Genomic DNA, 19543 nt, shown 5'->3' with positions numbered 1-19543 from the left:
CTTCTGCCTCCTGTGTTTTTTGTTTTTCTGTGAGTGCTTCTGTTCATATGGACACGTTCTTTTATTTGGAAGTCTGTTGTAAACTGGTGTAATCCAGAATAATAAGCTGCGCCTGAAACACACGAAATGCTGGCTTGATGATACCTTGTTGTAGGCATCATCTTGTATATCTCACTTAAAAGGCAGTGTAGGAAGCAAGGTCTCTGCATCCAACAGTGGTTACAAATGATGATAATTATCGAAGTATCGCGATATATTGTTTTGCAATACTGTATCGATTTACTGTGTTCATTTTAAGCTGTGTTTACACTCAGACCACTAGAGGGCAGTGTTGCACTGCTCTCTATTGTTGGATCTCACTGATTATTTTTTTATACTGTGAAATTTTTTTCTTCTAAAATTTGACTTAAAAAGTCACAATATAGCGCTATATATTAAATGGTAACTTTCGTATATTTATATGTTTTTATTGGCAAATTAAAAGGCAACAGTGCATCCTAAGCCTTTTACAATAATTATGTTTTTGACATATTGTACAGTTTTATTTCTGACTGAAATCCTTTTAGATATATCGTATCAGTTTGGACACACCTTCTCATTCTGTAATTTAGTTTTTGCATTGTAAATTAACATTAAAGAAATGAAAACAATTAAGGGACACATATGGAATTATGTAGTAAACACTATGTAAGTATTTGTCCTCCACAATCCCCTGATCTAAACCTGATCAACTGAGATGGTAATTTGGATGAGCTGGAGCAGCAACTATTGTTCAGCACCTCCAGGAACTCCTTCAAGATGCTGGGAAATCTATTCCAGGTGACTCTCCCTCATTAAGAAACTTGAGATTAAGGTACCAAGAGGTGGTGGAAAATAATTCTTAACAAGTAAAAACCATAAATGTGAATGAGCCAGCATGTTAGATTTATTTTATTTAGATTTATTTATTTAAATTATTTATTTTTTATAGTCATATATTTCTTCTTTCAAGTGTCTAAATATTTTTAAGCATTAAAAGTTCATTGCACTTTTAAAGAATGTGCCTGCATTATTATGCTAGTACATTTTCATCATACCAGTGATTATCATAGTATCATATAATCATATTATATTATATAAAATCTAATAAAATCTTATTTATATGCTGAACTGTTGAATTTTCTCCAGTAATAATAGTTGTGCTGACTGTTTGGTGCCCCTTGATGCGATGGTGCCATCTAGTGACAGATCCTTTTATTTTCTTACAGATGAGCCATGCACAGAAGCATTAGCCAAGAGTGGGGAGGATGTTAAGGTAAAGCCTATAGAAGTCTGTGATTGTTGCTTGACCGCGGGTTTAAGGTCATGTTTATCTCGTCCAGGTTTCAGCTACCATTCATATGCAGTCTCAGAACACACTCTTTGGAATACAGCTTTAACTGGTTTATAGAAGAACCACTTTAGATTTCATGAAGATCTTCTAGTGCATCTAAAAAAAAATTGAATGTCATTGAAAAGTTACTTTATTCAGAAATGTAATTTAAAATGTTATATATATATATATATATATATATATATATATATATATATATATATATATATATATATATATATATATATATATATATTATAGATGTATTACACACAGAGTCATCTATTTTAAGCCTTTATTTCTTTTATTGTTGCTGATTATGGCTTACAGTCAATGGAAATGAAAATAGAATATTGAAAATTAGAATATTATATAAGACCAACTGGTACTTTTGGCAGTGTGGACAGTGTGCCAAGTCCTGCTGGAAAATGAAATCTGCCTCTCTATTAAAGTTGTCAGCAGAGGCAAGCATGAAGTGCTGTAAGATTTTCTGGGAAAATAAAACTGCACTGACTTTAGACTTGATAATAAAACACAGTGGATCAACACCAGCAGATGACATGTCTCTCCAAACCATCACTGATCATCAGTAAATTTAACATTTTATTTGGAAATCAAGGGACCAGAGTCTGGAGGGTCAGTGCAACGTTGATCAATTCAATTGTGTGACAATTTAAGGCTAATTCGAAAATAGAAAATTCAGCGTAAAACTTATTTTTAAGACATCATTTTTACAGAATTAAATTAGTACAGAAGAAATGGGTTTCCGTCATTTCTTCCAATTTTCTAGTTATTTTTTCTGAACCTTTTTTTCTATTTTTTTTTTCAAACTTGTAACAAAGGTAAGTTGCAATATACCATCAGATTTTTGTTACAAGATGCAAAAAAATAATAATATTGAGAGAAGATATTTTTTCAATTCATTTAGCAAAAGGCAGAAATTATGTTAATGAAGTTTTATACGCAATTTTCTATGTTTAAATTTTGCCTGAAACTGTCAGAATGGCACACTGCCCACACTGCCAAAAGTACCAATTGGTCTAATATTAATATTCTAATTTTCTGAGACACTGATTTTTGGGTTTTTTATTGGCTTTCAAGCCATAATCATCAACAATAAAAAAATAAACGCCTAAAATAGATAATTCTGTGTGTAATACATCTATATAATATATAAGTTTCACATTTTGAACTGAATTACTGAAATAAAGTAACTTTTCAATGATATGCTAATTTTCTGAGACGCACTAGTAAAAAGACGCTATTAGGGACGCAGTCAATTTCTCCACCTACAGCAAGTAACGAACACCACGGACAAACTGAGCCAAAAAGACAGAAAAACCCTCCAAAATCCTTCATTAAGGCAGCACCTATACAGGACATGGCACTCAGAGTAAGTAGCTGCTATCTAGTTTTCTTAAACACATTTTATTGCCTTCAGTAAAACATTTACAAAAAATTACAAAATTGTAGTGTTTGAATGAGCCATTCCACCTTAAATGCTGCTGTGGCGACACACAGACTTCAGGCTTTGAATTTAAACGTCTTTAGCTTTTAAGGTGGAACAGAACATTAATATAAGAGTACAGGTGTAGTTTTATATGGACTGTTTATAATTTCTGTAATTTCTAAACACAAATATATACAACTCATAAGGAACTTAATGTAACGTGTGAGCCGTTTTAAGGTGGAATTGACTAACTTATATAAAATATAAACATGAAACTAAAAGCTCCATACTCTGGTGGCTTTAGTAGTAAGGAATTAACTAGCTGCTCATGTATGAGAAGTTTTACAGTGAACTCAAATCAGGGTTTCTGCAGGTTTTGATAAATTATTATATATTTTTAATAAGACTTTGTAATACCACTCTGAATTAAGACACTTTTCAGAATAACAAAAATCTCCAGTATTAAGTTTACAGGCTTTACAGTACGTTTGTGCTTATTAGTATTTTAACCAATATTTTAAACAAAACTTAACATCTATCTATCCACGAAATAAGACCTGTTATCCATCAGAATAAGAAAATAAGGAATTTACCTATATTAGTTAATTGGATACATACTGTATGTTTGGGGTGGGCAATATTATATTGTATACAATATATCGTGACACAGAAATATCATGATATTAAAAATCCATATCGTGATAATAGGGCTGTTCTGTCTTAAAAGTAGTCTATTATTTACTGTGAAGCTTTAGGTGTATTTATTGTATAATTGTTTTAGTTTGCAGTTTATATGCATGCACTAAATATTCTGCAATATTATTTGCTGCATTATATTATTTTATGCTATATTATTTATTTTGCCACATTATGATTATTCTGTTATACTATTATACTATATTCCTATTATATTATATATTATTATATATTCCTCATATTTTAGTTTTCCTATATCGCCAAGTATATCGTTATCGCAAAAATACCCTGAAATATCGTGATATTATTTTAGAGCCATATCGCCCACCCCTACTGTACGTTATATTTTCTATTAGAATGTATAAGTCTGATGTTGTGTGAATTACAGATAGAACACTGAATTATTATATTTTCTTATATTTATCCATCACTGGAACATAATTCAGGTCTGAAAGTGAAATGGTGTCTGCTTCTGCAGGATTGACTAGCTGTTGAATTTGCTGTATAATTTCTTGTTTATGAACATTAGCAGATGTACTGGATTTATCATATACATACTGTAGACTTTACAGTAAGCAAGTAAAACACTGTAAGGTTTGTAAGACTTCAGTTTACTGAAGCGCCTGCACTGTACTGTTTTTTCTTTATACCCTGAAGACAAAGTTGACCTGCCAAATGTAATTTTATAATGCGCATCCTGGATAAGGTGTGTAGATACATCTGGGGATGCACTGGGACACATCATCAGTGATGTTTCCTGAGATCCTTAGGTGTTTCGGGTCTCACAACATCAGACACCCTCCCTCAGGCGACCCAGCCAGGGCTGATCAGACCCCGACTTGTGTCCCAGCAGCTTTGGCCCACGTTTCGGACCTTTTGATCCAAATCCACCTTGAGGCTCTCTCTGCAGCCTCTGTAGTGGACTTGATAGCTCTCCTTTTTGCAGCTCCTGTGACGCCAAGGAGGGTATAGGTCTTGCATAGGGAGCGGGCTGCGAAGCCTCGACATCCCACCTCTATTGGCACACAGTGGGCTTTCCAGCCTTTCCTTTGACATTCCTCTACCAGCTCTTGGTACTTGAGTCGCTTGCGTTCATTAGCCTCTTCCATGCGGTCCTCCCAGGGGACTGTTAACTCCAGTAAGAGTACCTGCTTGGATGAGAGAGATGTAAGCACCAGGTCTGGTCTTAAAGAAGTTGATGTCACATACTCTGGGAACTTGAGCTGCCTACCCAAGTCCACTCTCATTTCCCAGTCTGATGCAGATGAAATTAGGCTGGCTGGTGATGTCTGCTGTGCTCGTGGCTTTTCTCCAGCTTTTACGAAGGATACTGACCTCTGGCTGTGGATGTGCTTGTTGTTGGCAACTGCAGTGGAAGTAGTCTCAGCCACTACCCTCAATACTTGGTCATGACGCCAGCGATAGCAGCCTCCACTGAGGGCTGCTGGGCAGCTGCTAAGGATATGTTCCAGTGTGCCCCTTCCTGGGCAGAGAGGACATGTGGGTAGGTCACTTTTTCCCCAGGTGTGCAGGTTGGCTGGACTGGGTAGCACGTCATACACAGCTTGGACCATGAACTTGATGCGCTGTGGTTCTGCCTTCCAGATTTCATTGCAGGTCAGCTTCCTTTCCAGCGCTCCTTCCCACCTTGTCGATGCTCCCTGCTGCTGCATGCTCACCATCCTGCTGGTCCTCTTATCTTCAACCCCTGCCCGCACCTCCTCCAGGACAAGATGGCGTCTGTCCTTTCCCTGGGCCAGGTCGCAGCGTGGCTGAGGAATAAACCCCAGTCCTGTTCGTCCAATGGCCACCGTGCCCAACAGAGCCCTGTGTCTTAGCCGGGACTCTGCCAGCTCCAGCTCCTCTTGAACCTTGAACTTCCTGCCTGTCTTTACCACTATGCCTGCTGCTGCAACTCTGGTATCACTGGAATCTTGATAGACTAGTGCCTCTCTCGTGCGAGAGACTCTGAATTCCTCCTCCAGGCTGCTGAAAGGAAGCTGTAGTTTGTTGCTTTTTCCATACAGCGCTGCACTTGTAAGACTTCGTGGTAGGCCCAGCCATCTTCGGAGATAGGAGCTGATCTTTCTTTCCATGGTCTCCACAGTTGACATGGTCACCTCGTACACCAGCAAAGGCCAGAGGATACGGGGCAAAATGCCATGTTGGTATAGCCATGCCTTGAACTTTCCGGGAAGGCCGGACTTGTCCACGGTGGACAACCAGGCTTCGAGCTTCTTGATGGTGGATTGGACTGATGCTGTGTCTCTGAGGCTACAGTTAAAAAACCTTGCCCAGGCTTGTGACTGGTTTTTCAGTGATGGATGGTATTACCACACCATTCACAGAGAAGCGGAACTTGTCCACCACTTTCCCCCTCTTCAGGACCATGGACCTGGACTTTGATGGTTTAAAACTCATCCTTGCCCAACTGATGAGCTTTTCCAGGCCCTGAAGGATCCACCGGCATCCAGGCACAGATGTAGTGGTGACCGTCAGGTCATCCATAAAGGCTCGGATGGGGGGCTGTCGAACTCCAGACTTGGACAGGGGGCCTCTGCACTCTGTCTCAGCTGCCTTCACCAACATACTCATGGCAAGGGCGAACAGGATGACTGAGATTGTACAGCCTGTAATAATCCCTTTCTCTAGCCTATGCCAGTTGGATGTTGTGCTACCTGAAGTCACTCTCAGCCTGAAGTTCCCATAGTAGTTCAGGATGAGGTCCTTGATCTTATGGGGTATGTGGTAGTGGTTCAGAGTGATTTCTACTAGCTTGTGGGGGACTGACCCATATGCATTAGCTAGGTCCAGCCAAAGCACTGACAGGTCTCCATTCCCTTCACGAGCCTCTCTGATTAGCTGGGTGACCACTCCAGTGTGCTCCAGGCAGCCAGGGACTCCAGGAATGCCACCCTTCTTTACTGAAGTGTAAATGTATTTGTTCTTCAGGAGGAAGTCTGTCGTCCTTCTGGCAAGAACACTGAAGAAGATCTTTCCCTCCACGCTGAGAAGTGAGATGGATCGGAACTACTGTGACCGGCACACCTGCAGCTGCTGCTTTGTAATTACGTTTAGTTAGAAGAACTTCAGACAAGATGACACAAAAAAAAGAAACCCAGACTGTTGAAAGTAAAGAAAGTTAATATCTCTCCTGTAAAATTGCTGTATTAGACACAATTTCCAGCTCCAACATCTAACTTCTATCTGTGTAAATGAACATAGAGATAACCTGCATCTGGAAACACAGTCTGTAGTGTGTTTCAGGCCATGTCCTTCATTATGAATGAAGTTCAACTTATATAGCGCCCTTCTAGAAACCCAAGGACGCTTTACAGTTTACACGTTTTATACACAACCATTCACACTCAGCACTCATCCACACATGGGTGAGAAGCGGCAGCCACTAGCACACAGCATACTCTCAACCGGAAACGACCGTCCACCTGGAGGATTGCATCGGTTCATTAACTCATTAAGACAGCATATTTAAAAGAGAATCACAAGAGACAACATGAGTTAAACTGATTAGGTTTATTTCAGTTATCCTGGACTGGTTGCACAGTCACCTCTGGCTAACTTAACAAAGTAAGAACGTCAGGGGGAGAAACATTAATCGAAATAAATCATAGCAATGAAGTACACATACAGTAAAACTGGCTATGCACAACTCATCAATCCTTTACATCCCCTTCCCCCGTAATAAACAAACAAAACTCAATCCTACCCATTAACTAAAATCATATTTTATATCATAAAATGGGATACGTAGCAGAATCTGTGGAGGAAGGTCAACTAGAAGAATGTACACTAAAAATAAGGAAAGCTAAAAAAGAAGGAAAATGTGATTCAGAGGTTTGAAAACGGTTGTAAAAATAAAAGTCTGTGGCTCTGTCTGTTGGGATTTCTATCTTGTTCATTTTCCAACATTTGACTCTCAAAATGAACACTCGTGACTGGAAATGCCGTTAGTCCTCTAAAAAAAATCCATGGTCATTCTGAGCAAAAGAGAAAATAAAAAGTATCCTAGAGTTTTGTCAGTCACTTGTTTTTTTGTTTTTTTCTCAAACCACAACTCACAACTTCGACATGCAGGGCTAGGTGTTTAATTCACATATTTAAAGCGTCAGTCCGTAAGTTTGCGGCATTTGGGGATTTGGAGACCTCTCTGGTGAGAGTGTGTAACTGCACAGAGCACTTTATATGCAGGCTAAAGTAAATACATTTCTGTGTGAAATTCTGTGTTTTCAGTTTCTATTGCTGTGTTGCTTTTTCATTTATGAAATTCTGTAACAATGTTTAGAGCAATTACATCCAACAAACCTACCCAATCAGGAACGCTAATGATGTTTTTGATTTAAAAGAAATAAATCTTATGGACTGCTGCATTAATGTGTACATTAAGGGTCTAATCCTTATTAGCCAGATGCTACTGTCCTAGTACTACATCCTGCTTGTGTAAACGTTGTTTTCTTATGGTTTGCTTCTCCTCATTTCTGCAATATATATTGTATATTGTACAAAAATGCGTCATCTTTCTCAATCCCACTCTCATCGCTAATTAACCACGCAGCAAAATCAGCAATACAGCATCATTCCCAACAAAAACGTACACACACATACATACGCATGCATGAACATCATGAACACGGAAAAGCCCAAAAAGACCAGAGCAGTGATGTAAACAGTTTGAAATTGAAATACAGATCAAGATCAATTGCCATAACAAAATAACACGTTTTCTCTTTATAAAAAACAAGATTTTCAAGAAAATGTAGTGCACTGTTATTCGAGTTATTCAATTATTTGTGTGGCGAGAGACTGATTTACGAGTTAACCAAACCCCCTTCTCCCCTCTTTAAACCCCCTTCTTAAACCCCCTCCATCTGCATCCACAAAGTTTTAGAATATTCATAATCTACTAAACTAGCACTCGGGGATAACAATATAGGTACATTTCTCTTCTTTCTACTCTTCTCTATATTTAGAATTTGTAATTAAGTGCTGCATAAAATGATTCGAGGTCCTTAGCGACTCTAAATACGGGCCTCTTTATATAAATTGTCATAGATAACGTCTAGCACCGATCAATAGGAGGAAACATAAACTCTCTGCAGCGCCGCAGAGCTTTAAACAGTTAGTTTATCTTTTTAGAACTAATATACTCAAGTTATTACAGTTTAAATGAATAATAATAATAATAATAATCAGATCATCCAGCTCGCAAATCAAAGTCCAATCTATATATATATAAAAAAGAGAATATGCTGTGAATGCTGATGGAGTAAAAACTAATGACCAACCGACTGACAGTTGAAGAAAAAAAGAAAATAAATAAAAACTGTGTAATGCTGTGTAATGAACTGTAATCCAAACAAATCAATCACAGAAAAAAAACTAAACAAAAACGAGAGTATGAAGAGTATGAGAGTAGAGCTGCAGAATTAGCTCTAGAATTAGCAACATGCTATATGCTAGTGTTCGTTGGCAGTTTACAACTTTTGTTTATATCAAAAACTCTGTAAATGCATACATAATATATAACCTCATATATTGTTTTCTCATCAAGTGGAACATAAGATCATAAGAACGTTTTTTAAACATAATGTTAAAAGATTTCAAGTGATGGCTGGGTAGCACTTAAAAAAAAAATCAGCAATAAGTTTTTTCAACATGATTATCTCACCGCTTCCTTCTGGAAGTGAATTTTTTTCATTATTATTATTATTATTATTATCATTATTATTATCATCTTTTAATAATACCCTGAGAGTTAAACATTGCATCATCCACTGTCTGTGTGTATTTTTTGTGTGTTTTGTTTTGAGATGAAATCATATAAATTGTATAAATTGTCTGGCAAGTGATAGAGCTCATTATATCCTATATCTCCTGTACGTATTCTTTCTTATCACAATATAGAGATCACATGACAAATTCTGAAAAGAAAAATTATAATTAGCAATGCATGTTTTTATCTCATTAAATGCACCCATGCAGTCTAACCATTGCCTCATAATAAAATAAGATGTAATATTAATTTCTCAATTCATGTGTATTTTATTTTATTCATTTTTTAAAACAGGCTCCACTGTGTAAAGCTTATCTACACTGCAATACTTTAATCTCAAGCTCTCCCAGTCTGACATGCAGTTCTTAGTGTTCCTTTGGTTATGTATAAAATCTACATGCATCTCATCTCTTACAAAAATAAAAGATTACATAGAAAATGACCGTTTTAAAAAAGTCAGATCATTTCTGCAGTTTAAAAAAACCACACACACAAAAACACATTAACAGTGTATTTTCTGATTAGTAAGAATATTCGCTTAATTGTAGCGTAGCCCTGATCTAATCTAAACCGGGCACTAAAACTACAGTCAATATATTCAATTGTTTTCTGTTTCTCCATTAACAAATTTATACAAATACAAAAGCTGGTTAGTACTAAATAAGAAAGAGTAATCAAATCACTGAGGAAAGAATAACCTCCTCAGCCCCATTTCGCACTGTTCACACGTGAGAATTCTACGTGCCAGGGACGTGGGTTTGTGGTTTTATGTAGCTGTTTAGCTGAAATACCAACCAACTGAATGAAATCAATCAATATTATAATATTACTGTACTTTGGATCCGTTTCTGTCTCTTTCTGCGAATTCAAGCACTTGCAAGAACTACAAAACCCAAACAAAAGCAATCAAAAAATCAAAAACTTCAGGTATCCTTTACATCCTGCAGAGGACGCTCTATCCATTTCACCGTGCCATTCAACGTGTTGGCAGAGTGGTTTAAAAAAAAAAAAAAAAAAAAAGACATAGAAAGAACCATTCAGATTCTATGGTGAATTAAATCAAAATGCCCGGTGTGTCACATTTCATTTCTTCATACTATTAATAACATAATAATTCAAGAGCAAGTCATCATCAAAAAAATCAGTCTCACGTAATTGATCGGCCTCCGCGCTCTTTTTCTTTTCGTTTTGTCCAAAACACAATGAGAGAAAGAAAGGAACGCCTTCCTGAGCAGATGTTACACACACGCCACGCTAAAATTCTCATCATAAACACCATCACTTCCATCACATCTCCAAAAACACCTTTTTTCTCAGATCTCGATATTTTGTTTTGATTCAATTTCAATTTGCCTCTGTTTCTGTAGTAAGACACAAAATATGAGCTATTTGTACTATTCGTACCACTGAGACCACCGAGCTGAGCAGGTTCAACTGTACTTAATGTTCAGGCTCATCTCAGTTAGACAGACCATCTCAGTTCAAATCCAGGACAAACGGTGCAGAGCAGGTCCTGGTTTGTGTGTGTCCTGTGGTTTAATGATGCCTTCAGGAGGTTGTCAGAAGATATAGATGGTGCTGTCAGCCACGGTGGTGTTGATCCATCTATCTAATCCACCCATCTATCTATTTATTCATTCAAGTGATGGATGAACAACTGGCTGTGTGTTATCCATCTGATCCAGCGATCGATCCAAGCCAAATCCATTCAAGTGAAATGTCACGGTTCTCGCATTCTTTTTTATTCCAGCTGCTGACCAATAAAAAAAAAGCACGGTCCTCACGTCCCGCAGAAGTTTGATTCTCCTGGCCGAGTCAGTTTGTCCGTCTTTAGATCAAAAAGAAGTGACGTACCACCACAATCACCTCAGTCCTGTGCTACTTTACTTTGGTAAATTAGTAATAGGCATAACTGTAATAAACATGATTAGTAGTTTATTAGTCGTGCTTCATCACTACTGTTATCTCTCCTTTACGCTACACTCAACATCTCTGACATCTGGCAAAATACTATAACTTTGAAAAAAAAAGAAGAAAGAAAAAACAAACACTCTTGCGAATATAATAAAGTTTCAAGATGTTTCCTGCGTTCCGTGTCTCGGTGCCCAATAGCCCACTTCCCTGTACATGTTGGCACTTTTGCTTTTGTGATCCGAAAATTAAAAACGTTTTTTGTTGTTGTTTTAATTGGCCAAGTCAGCTTCTGTATGTCCTCAGCCAAGAGAGATTACGCATTCGAGGTACAATAGAAAAGGAAAATGAAGGAATAACCAAAAATAAAACAAAAAGAGGGGTGGCTTTGACATTGTAGGCAATGCACCATGACTTCCATGACTTTCCATTATTTTTGTAGGGATGAAGAGCTGTCCTGTAAACAGAATAAAAAAAAAAACAGGAAAATAAGACATGTCTCAGTCACATCTTTATACCTCATTCCATTTGAAATCAAATGTTGAAATTTTAAACTAGTTCTGATATAGAAATCTCAACAGATACACCACAAGTTAAATTTCCTATCTCCTATTGTAAAATGCATTGCACATTAAAAGTAGTAAACGAAACAGAATTCCAAAAAAGAACCTTACCGTAACTAATTATTTATATATTCTATATGTATACTTAGAACCAAGTCAAAACCCAGGGTGTGGCATTATTCCTAACCATGAATGCACGATGATATAGAATTTATATCAGTATCGGCCAATAGTTGTTTTTTTAGGAATCATCGGCATCAGATGATTTGGCCGATATTTCAAACAAATACTTTATAATATTTTAATTTTATATCTGTGGACCAAGTGACACCTGCTGCACTACTGCAATTGTCAGACACCATGCTACTTTAAAATTAATTGATCTGAGGATTAAGTTATAAAGTAATATTAGTGTAATATATACATGTGTAATAGCAGATATCGGCATTTACCCATAATTCCCAAATCGGTGCATCCCTATTTTAAACTACAACATGTATATACAGAATGTAGCATTATTTGTAGTAAAATATACTGTACCACTATGGTGCCAACTAAATTGAAAATATAATGCTTAATTGGTATATCACCAGCAATGACAGCACTTCCTGGTAAAGCTTAAATATAAGATGCTATTACATACTTGTGCCTAGATTCAGGTTTATCCCACTGGACAACTGCCAGGAGCTGGCACTGCTGGTGATATACCAATGAAGCATAATATTTTCAGGGTAATTTAGTAGATGCAAATGCATCAGCACTTCTGTGTAGGGTTTTTTTTTTTTTTTCATTTTGAATCCTATAGTCTGCAATTATAAATACCATTATGGCATTATGGGTAGTTTCCCCAGATAGGACTTAAGCCTAGTCATAGACTATATTTTCCTTTTATTGGCAACTCTCCAATTAAAATGTTGCAAAGTCCAAGAATAGGCTAAAGACCGAAGATTAAATTCAATTGTCAGCACAAGTGCATATATCTTTAATAAAAGCACCATCATAAGCCTCAAGAAACAGTCTGGCTTATGAAACTGTCACATGCCTCACCTGCACCGATCTGCAGCAGAGTTAGCTGGGCACCCAGTTGTGAGAGGAGCTCTGTGTGGTAGCTGGCCCAGGGTAACTTTGCCCAGCTGGTAAAATGGGGTCGAAGTTGAAGTCAATGGACTCTCCATCCATAAGGTCACTGTTGATGATGTAGTCGACATCACAGTCCAGGTTTTCTGTGAACATGTCAATATCCAAGTCCGTGGGCAGGCGGTCCTGAGAGGGCGCAAAGCATGGTGGTGCCCCGAACTGGCTTAACCCCTGGAGACCTCCATTCCCACCTGCTGAAGGGACAGCTCCATGCTGAAGCAGCCCCCCTCCACCTGGCACTTGATGTTGAGCCTTCATGGCTGATAGCTGCTGAGCTGGTTCCTGGCCCATGCCTGCCAGCAGCATGCCGAAGCTCATCTGAGAGTGCTGCTGTTGCTGGTGCTGTTGTGGCTGTAGCTGAGGTTGGGTTTGAAGTGTCATTTGTCCTACTGGGCTCGGTTCCAGGCTCTTGCCCAACATTATCGGACCAGCTTTAGCTTGGCTGCCGGACAAAGACCCGCCAAGCCCCAGGAGATTAGCACCTCCCTGGCTGGGCATCAGAGGGTCCACTTGCGTCATCATGACATCGCTTGGTGGGGGCGAGTCAGAAGTGAGAAGTGCCTCGAGGCTGGAGGGTACGTGAGTGCTGAAGCCACTCCGAGATCCAGGTCCAGGCAGGGGGTTGAAGAGGGAGTTTCCAAAATTTGATGGGCTTGTGCTGGAAGCTCCTCCCTGCTGGACTGAGCTCTGTGAGCCTGGCTGGCTTGCTCCCTGAGGTCCCTTCACTGACTGTAGCTGGCGATATGTGGGAAAGTTAGTTCCACGAGGCAGCAGGGTTGATGCAGAGGGCAGTGGTGTAGGTGGGGCTTGGGGGGCAGTACTTGGGCTTGCACCACCTTGTTGGCCTGTCATTAAGGTGAGCCCATCAATCAGGTCCAATTCCTCCATTAAGGTCTCGGCAAGTGTAGGCGGAAGACTGCCAGAAGTGTATCCACTTAGAAGCCCATCTTCCTGCAAGTTGTCTTCATCTTCTTGTCCTGGGGCAATTGGAGACAGCCTGCCACTCAGGGTACTGGCATTGGAGCTGGTGCGTGGCCTGAAGGTCGTCCACATGTCCTGATCATCCAAACTTCCACGGGATGAGGGGCTGCTGCTGTTCACACCCCACTTTCCAAACCCTCCCGGAGGCCCAGGACTGTCTGCACCTCCTGCCCCAGACACACCTTCACCCGGTATGGCACTTCCACCAGCTACTGCCTGCTTTTTGGTCTGCTTCGCCCTCATGCGGCTCTTCAGCAACTTGGTGCTGTTGTCCATGGAGGCGGCACGCCGGCGAGGAGCTTTCCCAGGCTTCCCCCCTTCAGGGTTGAGCATCCACCAGGAGCTTTTTCCTGTAGATTCATTGTGTACTCTCAGAAACTTGTTGTGGAGAGACAGATTGTGTCGAATCGAGTTCTGGGTGGAGATAAAATACACAAGAATTGCAATTAAACACAGAGACAAGATATGAGATGTGATGTAAGGGTTATGGGTTAATAGTTAATTCAAAGTCTACAGTACAGAGCAACTCTCGTAAAACATTGACACAAAACTTCAGTGTAGTATAGTAGTGTGTATAACCCAACCACATGGGTGAAACGTGGTTGGCTTGGTAGGTTTTAGGAGGGCATGGGCTTCGAGACACAGCCCATCCTTATCTTACAAGGGTACCATTTAGTTAGGCCCCCTGTGCAGTAGGGCTGTAATGATAAGTCAAAAAAATCAACATCATAATATCGATTACAGACATTTGCCCACTCAAAACTCAAAATTACAATTTATACCAATTGTTAATTTTCTAACTGCAATGCACAAAACAGTGATGGGCAATGGGCTCACTCAACTTCTTACTAAATATTAGAATATTTTAGGTCTTCTGAGCATTTAAAGGGCATTTAAACCCCACATTCTGCAGTTTCTATTATGTTAAATAAATATAATAAGCTAAGATCAAGAGCTGTACCCACAGGGCAATGGTAGAAATAATTGCTGACTAATCGACTAATCAAAAAATAAACAACAGATTAGTCAAAATTAATAATTGGTTGCATCCTTAAAGGAGAAATCTGGTGTAAAATGGACTTGGGGTGTAGTAAAACATGATAACGAGTATGATCTTTTGTCAAAAAGGCCCACCTCCATTCACCCCCAGCATTCCAAAATACAGCACTTTTAGCCAATGGGCAGGAACGAATAGCATTTCCAAAAAAATATTTATATATTTTGCAATCTGTTCCCCTATCCTGGCCATTCGTTCATGCTCGTCAGTCACATTAGCATGACTTCATTTCAAGATGACAGCACCCTGAGATATTCCTGATGGTACTGTGTGTATAAACAGTGTATTTTTAATAAACTATCTGTGCACATTCAAAGTTTCTAGTGCCTCGTTTTAAATGCCTGAGTGTTTAGAACTCTACCAATGAAGTGTGGAGCAACTTTGAGTTTGTTAATGGTGTAAAAATAATTATTTCTTTGCATGGGCAATACTATGCCCCATCACTAGAATTGTAAGCCTGTTGGGAGCATCGGCTAAAAGTGCTGTATTTCAGAAAGCTGGGCGTAAATTGAGGTTATTATTATAATTCACCACAGCCCAAGTGCATTTGGGCATCCACACTCTGGATTTCTCTTCTGGTCCCAAATGAGCAACACAGGATCTATGGATGACATTTTATGGTTTTCCCATGTCATCTGGAAAGTCTGTGCCAAGTGCAAAAGTCTTCAGTGCACTTTTATTACCTTCCACCCAGCTGAGCTGTTGCTGTCTCCTTTATCCTTAAAGTACGGTACAGTCTTCACCATCCACTCGTAGATCTGAGCCAGGGTGAGCCTCTTCTCCGGGGAGTTCTCGATGGCCTGGCTGATCAGATCAGCGTAGGACTGGTTGCCCCACGCGTTGCGCCTGGAGGAGCCCTTTCTGGGCGTGGCCCCACCCACTCCGGCCACGACCCCGCCCTCCGAGGCCACGGATTTCTCGGGCTCGGTGCTGATTGGCTGGGGCTCGTGCTTGTCCTCCTCGGCGGGCGGGGTCCCCGCGGTGGACTCGGCGCCGTCTGTCGCCTCCGCTTTGACAGCTGAGATGTCGGGCCGAGGCAGCGGCCATGTGCACGACCTCGGTCTGCTCTGCGGCTCGAAATCTGGGTCAATCGGGGGGACGCTCTCCGCCTCCATTGTGCGGATTTCAGCGAACCGCGATGGTGAATGAGAATGATAATATTGGCCAGCAACTGCTAGCTACGTATGTGATGCTATTTTTATATATTTAATGTAAAGTAGGGCAACAAAACGAATAGTCTGCTAGAGTTAGACTAAGTTTAGGGTTTTTTATCAAGCTAACCAACCCTAGGAATAATAATAAAGTATATGTTATAATAAACGTTAATTTAATTATTTAGAGAACCCAGCAAGGCCTGTTTATTCTGGTAACTAGTTAACTACTATATATAGTTAAAATTATATATATATTTTAGTCTTTGTTCTGCTCTGTTAAAGGTGCTCCAGCTCTGTCAGCAGGGCTGCTGGTAGACTGGCTAGCTGGAGCAGAGACGTAATAATCTGGACACACCAATATAGCGTCAGTTAATCCTCAGATTGGAGATTAAAGGGGCCAAATAATCTCCTTAATAGTAACTATCATAAACCTTCCGATTTACACTGAGCCAAGGAGGGAAGAAAGGGGCCCTCTTTGTTTACATAAAAGAACAAAGGAAAAAAATCACATGGCAAACCAAACCGTAGTATGATATTTTTAAACATATATTAGTCAGGATAGCTAAAACATCTGGATGCCCAGCAGTGAATAAAGCTGAAAAAAAAAAGATAGAGGATAGATACAGGGTTAATCTCTGGGATCTGATTTATAGCTCTTTTAAAGAAAAATGCTTGGAAAATACCTCAATAAATAGCCTTAGCACACTTAGTCTACTCCACTTCTACTCAATTTAATTTTAATTATCTGTCTATTCTCTCCTTTTCCTTCTCGTTCACTTCATCATCCAATGCATCCAACGCATCATAATCCCCCACAATAACAATAACACACGTGGTCTACCTTCAAGTCTATGAACCAAGCCAACAATTAAAAACCCAAGCCACCCTAAAACAACTTGGCTGTTTTTATTTAATATATTTATTTATACGTAGCTAAAATACTGTTTGTTTTTTTCTGATTCAAGTTAAAGGAACATGTTTGAGCAACATTAGCTAGATAGGTTGGATAAACTAACAACCTAACAAGTTAACTTGGTTAGCTAGGGGTTTACAGAACATACAGACTCAGTCCCACAGGCTAAAACCAGTTCAGATTATAATAATAACCACAACTATATTAGTTATTATTATTATTAATAATAATAATATTTTATATGAAGCTGAAAATAATTTAGAAATTCAGATTTAGTTTTTTTTTTTGTTTTTGTTTTCCACTGGGCTGAACAACTACTAACTTAACCTAGTGAACTTAAATCAAGCACGCGGCTGTCTCGATTTAACTAGTTAATTAGATTAGTAAAGCGTTAACTAACTTAACCTAGTTAATTAGTTTAAGATAGCTATTTCAGTTTAACAGATCAAGCAGTTTTTTGTATATATGTATAACGTTATATGAATGTGTTTTTTTCTCTCTATTTTAATTCCCAGGCAATCAAAACAAAAAAAGAAAGAAGAAATCCAGCCTACACACTACTATATCCTGTATAACTACAGGGTTAGCTATCTATCTATCTACCACCGCCCGCGCGCTCCTACTACAGCACGCCGTGTGTGCGGGCGCGTGCCGCCATCTGCCATGTTCCTCCGCACGCAGCTGCGCACGATGCTCGCGCGGGCGCCGAACTCCCCCAGCCACGTCCCCCTCCGTCCACACGCCGACCGAACCGACGACGAGCTCCAAGTCCGTCTCAAAACCCGAGCTTTCAGTCCAGCATTCCCGGCCGGGCCGCCCGCGACTCGAAATTCCCAAGTGAAGAACTCGGAAAACTAGCCGCGGCCGCCGAGTTCACCAACTTAACTCCTCCAGTTATTTATGAGTTAAAATCCCGCAGCTCAAACAGACGAAAAGTGGACGGAAACGGATCGCTCCTCAAAGAATCCGGTTTCCCATCGCGGATAGTGTTCAATCCCGTCCTTGGCGATGCGATCGCGCATATTCCTAGTCATTCATCGTTTCTATCTTGTTTTGTTTTGTTTTGACTCGAAGACTCCCTTCTGACGTCTGTTTACCACCGCCAGCCAGCGCGCACTGCGCATGCGCGAGCGGGGGTCTCTGGGAAATGCAGTCAGTCATGAGATGAGCCGCACTAGCGAGTGTCTGCCTGTGTGCGCGTCTTTGGGCTTTTTTTTTTTTTTTTTTTTAGAAAAATACCACATCATTATTCACTGCAGCAAAGGGATAACAATGGGAAAAAATATATTAAAATAAGCAATAATTCCTCTAACTCATAAATGAATTTCATTTATATTATATTATAATATAATAATATAATATTATAATATTTTTTTTAAAATAACAATAAACTAGAAAAATGCTAGAATCATCTCACGCTTCATCCACAGAATACACTACACCAGACAAAACAAGCAAAACAAGGCAATTAAAATGAATAAAAGTGGAGTGTAAAAAATAAATATAAAACATACAGAACTATGTTAAAAGAAAGTTACAAGAATTATACTTAAAAGAATATACAAGTAATAAAAACTAAGAAAAAAAAACAATACAAGAAATAAAGTACTAACAATGTGCAAAGAAAAGCAAGTTAAACAGTGTGGAAAGCGCAGGTAAACAGATATGTTTCAAGCTTTTGACTCAACAAAACAAACCATCACTGATCTACTTACACAGCTCTAACCATCAACAAGAAAGCTATCCTCGTGAACTGGAAGTCACCAACACTATCACTGTCAATCTAAAATAAAATCACCCGTGTACAATTCAGTCTGGACACTCGTTATTACTTCCTCCAACAGTAATCAAGACACAAAATCACCCCACCATTAGAACAGATAAAACTGAGGTCCAGTTCCCAACCTTACACTGCTACAGTACTCAACAACACCTACAAAAGTAGCGTTGTAGTATCAAAGTAGTATCAAAGAAACATTTGGTATTATTTATGTATTTATTAATTTTCTCTAACCCCCCAGCTTGTAATTTGTAGTTATGACATCCTCTACAAGAGTTTGTGTATTTGTAAATTGTTATGTGTTGTATGTTGCTAATAAAAAAGTGCCTGTGTGTCTGCTGATGTATTTTATAGAGAGCCTACCCACTTCTTACAAAAATATCTCCCCGGTATTATAAGAAAATGACTGCAAACCTCTAGAGGGAGCCCGCGAGCGAGTCCTAAATGAATGGGACTGAATGGAGCTAAATGGCTAAAACTCAAATTAAAAATAGTATTAAACTCCTTGTTCAGGATATTTGTCAAATTCTAGAAAATATATTGAAGTATCGAACCACAAAAGCAGAGAAAACATACCTATATATTTAAATTGTTCTACAGCAAACTTTTTTGGAAGACAGAGACGCTAGCATTTCTGCTAGCTACTGTGAACTGAGATGACCTGCTGGTGTTTACATTCATTACTCAGGTAGATGTACAATATAGATACTAGAGTATCAACTCAAACATTTTACTCAAGTAATAATGTACAAGTACTGG

The 19543-nt window shown here is 39.2% G+C and overlaps 1 protein-coding gene across 1 annotated transcript; it reads right to left on the bottom strand.

Moving 5' to 3' along the window:
- Window positions 1-7012: 7012 nt before the first annotated feature.
- Window positions 7013-18116, bottom strand: foxo4 (forkhead box O4). Its single transcript, XM_007258649.4, has 3 exons — window positions 15621-18116; window positions 12810-14294; window positions 7013-11656 (listed from the first exon to the last, which is right to left on the bottom strand). The coding sequence occupies exons 1-2, from the start codon at window positions 16050-16052 to the stop codon at window positions 12831-12833; spliced, it is 1896 nt and encodes a 631-aa protein (XP_007258711.3). The 5' UTR covers window positions 16053-18116; the 3' UTR covers window positions 7013-11656; window positions 12810-12830.
- Window positions 18117-19543: the final 1427 nt, after the last annotated feature.

This window comes from Astyanax mexicanus, chromosome 10 (assembly GCF_023375975.1).
Source record: "Astyanax mexicanus isolate ESR-SI-001 chromosome 10, AstMex3_surface, whole genome shotgun sequence".
NCBI classification, from domain to species: domain Eukaryota; kingdom Metazoa; phylum Chordata; class Actinopteri; order Characiformes; family Acestrorhamphidae; genus Astyanax; species Astyanax mexicanus.
The sequence above is the reverse complement of the archived record's forward strand: the minus strand, read 5'-3'. Positions and strand labels throughout refer to the sequence as shown.

Coding starts and splice junctions, on each gene's coding strand:
- foxo4 (XM_007258649.4), bottom strand. CDS start 16,052: ATGGAGGCGGAGAGCGTCCCCCCGATTGACCCAGATTTCGAGCCGCAG. Junction 14,295..15,620: donor ACAGCTCAGCTGGGTGGAAG/GTAATAAAAGTG, acceptor ATCTCCACCCAG/AACTCGATTCGACACAATCT.